Source organism: Montipora foliosa, chromosome 6 (genome assembly GCF_036669935.1).
Source record: "Montipora foliosa isolate CH-2021 chromosome 6, ASM3666993v2, whole genome shotgun sequence".
Classification (NCBI taxonomy): Eukaryota; Metazoa; Cnidaria; class Anthozoa; order Scleractinia; family Acroporidae; genus Montipora; species Montipora foliosa.
Window position 1 is genome coordinate 10,975,126 of NC_090874.1, and position 5,000 is coordinate 10,980,125.

General features: G+C 38.3%; 1 protein-coding gene across 1 annotated transcript in view; it reads left to right on the forward strand.

Moving 5' to 3' along the window:
• Positions 1–5,000, forward strand: part of LOC138005029 (zinc finger protein 721-like) — a 28,673-nt gene that overhangs the window by 22,356 nt on the left and 1,317 nt on the right. Inside the window, exon 9 of the mRNA XM_068851320.1 lies at positions 3,953–5,000. This exon is cut by the window's right edge and continues 1,317 nt beyond it. Coding sequence (XP_068707421.1) covers positions 3,953–5,000 — 1,048 coding nt within the window. The remainder of the gene's footprint in view (positions 1–3,952) is intronic.

Sequence of the window (5,000 nt, forward strand, 5' to 3'; positions counted from 1 at the left end):
TTCACCTTCCCCCGGATGGTATTTTATCGTCCTCTCGCCCAAATGTACTTGAGTACCCACCCACCCTGCGGTTTTGGATGGATAGATGGTCACGTGACCAGCCGCAACCAGGGTCTCTCTTCCAACGACCAAGGGAGGCAGAGAAGAGAGACTCTGGGAACAAGGTTGGATTTAACTCACTTTTCTTTGATTAGCTCGATGTACCTCACATGAGCTTCCCTACATTTCAATGTAGCACACGTAAAATCATTTAACTTGATTGACACCAAATTTTTCTTCCGACACGCAGTGAAGGTATAACATATATGCTTAAGAGCCAAAGCCTTGACACCAAGGTCTGTTTGTAAACACAACATGGTAGTCTCCAGCACTGCTCACCTCTACATTGATTAAGTCACGATTTCAGTTGATAATATAAAAGGAATCGTTATGCATCATGGGATACTATTCATTCCTTCTCTGGGTAGACTCGACATAAATCAATCCTAAAAACTCGATTTATTTTACTTCCTACAAAGTGTTCATTAGTCATCTACTCGTTTATTCCTTGCTTTAATTGCATTTCCTTCTTTGCCGTAAAAATTACGCAACTGCGAGCCTCAGAAGCCTCAGGTCGAGTCCACTGCACTTGTGGGTACAATACATGTCAATTACATCAAGAACTTAACCACTACATCACAGTCGCTGGTCGATGATGTCAAATTTGTTGCTCTGACGGTCGCTCTGAGTCTGACGTCGATCTGACGATCTTTATAACAGAGAGACGGTGACAGACGGTAAGAATAGTTCTTTAATTCATCTTCAATGATATATTAGTTTCTGGTTAAACTACATAATCCAGGGCTCAAAGTGTTGGTAGTAATGTAACTTGGTGCACGTTCTTGCCTTTGATTAAGTGCGACAACCCTTATAAACTGAGGGTGACAAAAGCAGTCTGACAGTGTGGGAGTGTCTTGAAAAAACAATGACCTTTTCACATTTGTCATGTTTTCCTGCTAGCAACATAAAACAGGCCCAAAATTGTTGCTTCTTCCATTTTGGTTTCTCATCGGTCTCCACTGAGGGAAAATATTGTGCATCTGCATTGAAGGTTTTCAGTCTCGTACTGGGAATTCGAGCAAATGTTTACTGGAAAAAACCTTCCAGGGTTACTCTACCTGCCGAGGCGAAACAATGCATCTCCCCGCGTTGTCTCACCCACCTTATGTAAGTGGCTGATAGAACTTTTGAAATAGTCAAGTGGAAACTCTGGGGGAGGGTTGTCTCAGGTCACGTAGACCATATAAACAGAGCGTAAGTGATGAAGGAGTCTACACGTAGGTCATGTAAAATAAAAATATGTTACGTACATATAAGTTACATTTCATGGTGAATTAGAAAACAGAAAAGAATTTATTTCACTCAACTCATAGATATAAATACAGCACATGTACAGGTACAGTACATTCTGAATTTACCTTTATCATTCACTGATAGCCTAAAAATTCAGACAAAAATGCAAGATCACAATTACAGGAAATAGTTTATATTACAGGTGTATATTAATTTTGTGAATCAGTTAGATCAAGACCATTCAGATAGCAGTGTACTGGCTAATCTAGTGGATGATCCCAACAAACTGTAATTTTCACTTAAGATCAGGAGTTCTTCATGCCTAAGCTGGATAATTAAAAAGAATAACAGTTAAGCAAGTAGAATTCTTGTAATGTATTGCCAGGGTTTTCAATAAGAGCCGGGTTAACCGCCGGAGCTCCGGCGGCTGTGGATCATCAGGTTGCTGGCTACTTGGGCCACAACTACTTCAGAAACAAACTTCTTAAGATTTGTACAGCCTAACCACTCCGCAGTGCAAAAAGTGCTCAAAAGTCTTGAGAATTTGTGTATAAAGCGCACATGTATGTTCTTCATCTTGCGTGTGTTCATGATCAAAGTGCTTTCTGCCATTTTCAGTGGTATCATAATAAAAGTTAGCCTCGCTTTCATTTCGGCTTTTAACAAAGATGGGTCACAATTTGTCAATCACGTTCCAGAACAGGAACGTTGTATTTTGGTTAAATTTTTACTTTCTATGTTGTTTTCTCATAAATACTGTCAGTGGTATTTTTTCTTACTGAAGAATATTAATCGCAGAAGTCAATGCCTTTTCATTCCACTTTATTTTAATAACTCTTTCATTGCCTTTGAATGAAGTGAAAGTCTTGTAAATATTAAAAATAATGTTCCTTTTGCTCATAAATATTTTGTCATTACCTTTGCTAATTTTGATGCCCAGAGAGCTAGAAATTGTATTTCCAAGCAAAATTTTCTGGAGTTGTATGCCACTCCCGGCTTATTTCCACAGCTGCGTACTCTCATATGGGTGGACTCCTACTCAAATTTTTTTATTGAAAGCCCTGCTGTATAGTGACTGTGTTATCACCTATGAAGTAGAGGAAGGGATTTTTATGTAGTACATGGTAACAGAGCTGGGCAAAGAATTCCAAACGCGCAAGCTTAAGACAATATTGGATAGTATTGACCAAAGTTATATAAAGATTGACATTAGATGACTGCCCTGTGGGATAAGAATAAACAGAAGAGGTGAAATTAAAATATTCATCAACAAAGTCTGTGTGACCACTGGTAAACGAAAGAGACTATCTGTAATTTCATGATATCATCAAGATTAATTACTGGTAGATTGAAAGAGTTGAAGAAAGGTGCAGAATGTGATTTAGCATTCTTCATGTGTGATGCAAATTATGTCGGCTTTACAAGCCGACACCTAGATCAACGTGTGGAGGGACACAAACGATTGGTAATCGGCAACCATGTAAGGGAACAACGTGGAAACGAGTCACATGAATCGCAAAGAACTTTAGGATCCTGAGCAACTGCTCGAAAAAGTTCGATTGCTTGATTTTTGAAATATTTTTTATTCGGGACCTTAAGCCAAAATTAAACAAACACAGTGACTCCAATTTCTTATTTGCACTTCATTTTCGCATTCTGTTATTTTTATTGTTCGTATGTAAATACTTAGATTTTTACCTTTCAGTCCATTGTTTCAGAAATTGTATATATGCGGAATTTTTTATCTATGAATTTGAATTTGAAAATGACCTTGGAACGGTTGAAATGTCATTCTTCTTATTTTTTATCGCTCGTTTTTATAACTAAATGTTTTATAAAAACTTAAGACAAACACTAATTGCAATATTTAGATTTTGTCTTCTAATCTTTGATAACCCAGTCCTATTTTTTTTTAAATAGAAGATAGGAGAATGAACACTTCGAGGTTTGTTTCTAATAACAAGATTGTCAGAGGAAAGATAAGCAATGTTTTCTGCCTCTTTAGTAGCCTTTATCAGAAAGAGGTTCTTTGCGGTTAGTCGTAGTTTTCGCTGAAAAATCCTCTGTGCGGATATTGTTCCTCTTATTCTCGAGATAAATTACTTTCTGGAGCTGCTTTACGCCAAGCTTTTGCAGCGTGTTGATCTCTTTGACAGGAGAGACTGCAGCTTCTCATCGATCGACACTCCCATACGAGTCATAATTTGAGGTCAGTTGGCGTGGCTGTCATTACCTGATAAGGGTTTCCTTCTCCAAATTATGAGATCTTCTTTTTGAATAGTTGGAAGTCATTTGGTTTGGTCAAGTTAAGCAACTCATCCAGCGCTCAGGCTGGTGCCATGATTAAAAGCATTAAAATATGTCATGTCACTTTGTGAGGACTGTAAACTATCTTTTATGTCCAACTTGTCAAGGTATTCTAAAACTTTCACAGAACAATCTCCTAGTTTGCTTCTCTTACATACATACATACTTTATTGAACCTCCCCAAAGGGGCTTTTCAGGAACAATAATAATTATAAAATAATAATTTACATAATTATTTATTTCATTCAGAGTGTCGAAAAACAGTTTTAACTTTCCAAAAATAGTATCGACATTTTTTTCCACTTTCTTTTAGTTTAGTGTCTGATGAGATCTCAAGAATGATGTCATTAACAGTTATGCACGATAATAGTCGTCAAGCCAACAAGGGTTCTCAGTGCAAACAAATCAGCTTTCCTGCCAAACGCAGAAAACAAACCAAGGCTTACGAATGCAATCACTGTGGCAAGTATTTTACCCAAAAAGGACATTTGAGGGGACATGAAAGAGTCCATACTGGAGAGAAGGCTTACGAATGCAAACAATGTGGCAAATGTTTTAGCCAAAGAGGACATTTAAGGGAACATGAAAGAGTCCATACTGGAGAGAAGCCTTACGAATGCAAACATTGTCGCAAGTGTTTTACCCAAGCAGGAAGTTTAAAGAAACATGAAAGAGTCCATACTGGAGAGAAGCCTTACGAATGCAAACATTGTGGCAAGTGTTTTACCCAAGCAGGAACTTTAAAGATGCATGAGAGAGTCCATACTGGAGAGACGCCTTACGAATGCAAACAATGTGGCAAGTATTTTAGCGTAGCAGAAAGTTTAAGAAGACATGAAAGAGTCCATACTGGACAGAAGCCTTATGCATGCAAACAATGTGGCAAGTGTTTTAGCGTAGCAGGAAGTTTAAGAAGACATGAAAGAGTCCATACTGGAGAGAAGCCTTACGAATGCAAACAATGTGACAAATGTTTTAGCGAAACAGGAACTTTAAGGGAACATGAAAGAGTCCATACTGGAGAGAAGCCTTACGAATGCAAACATTGTGGCAAGTGTTTTACCCAAGCAGGAAGTTTAACCAGACATGAAAGATTACATACTGGAGAGAAATGTTACCAACGTAAGGAGTGCAGAAGGTCTTTTCGCGGCAGAAAAAGTGTCAGAAAATATGAAAAACCTCAAAAACGTTCTGCAAGTACAAATGAACTGGAAGTAGAAATACATCACCCCTGCATTACCCGAGAACGTCGTTCGAACCAGGGGGAAAAACACAGCTGTTGGCTTTGCCAGGAGGAGTTGAACAGCGAGGAGCTTCTTCTTGCACACTACCAAAATCATATGACATTTGAGGAACCGTCA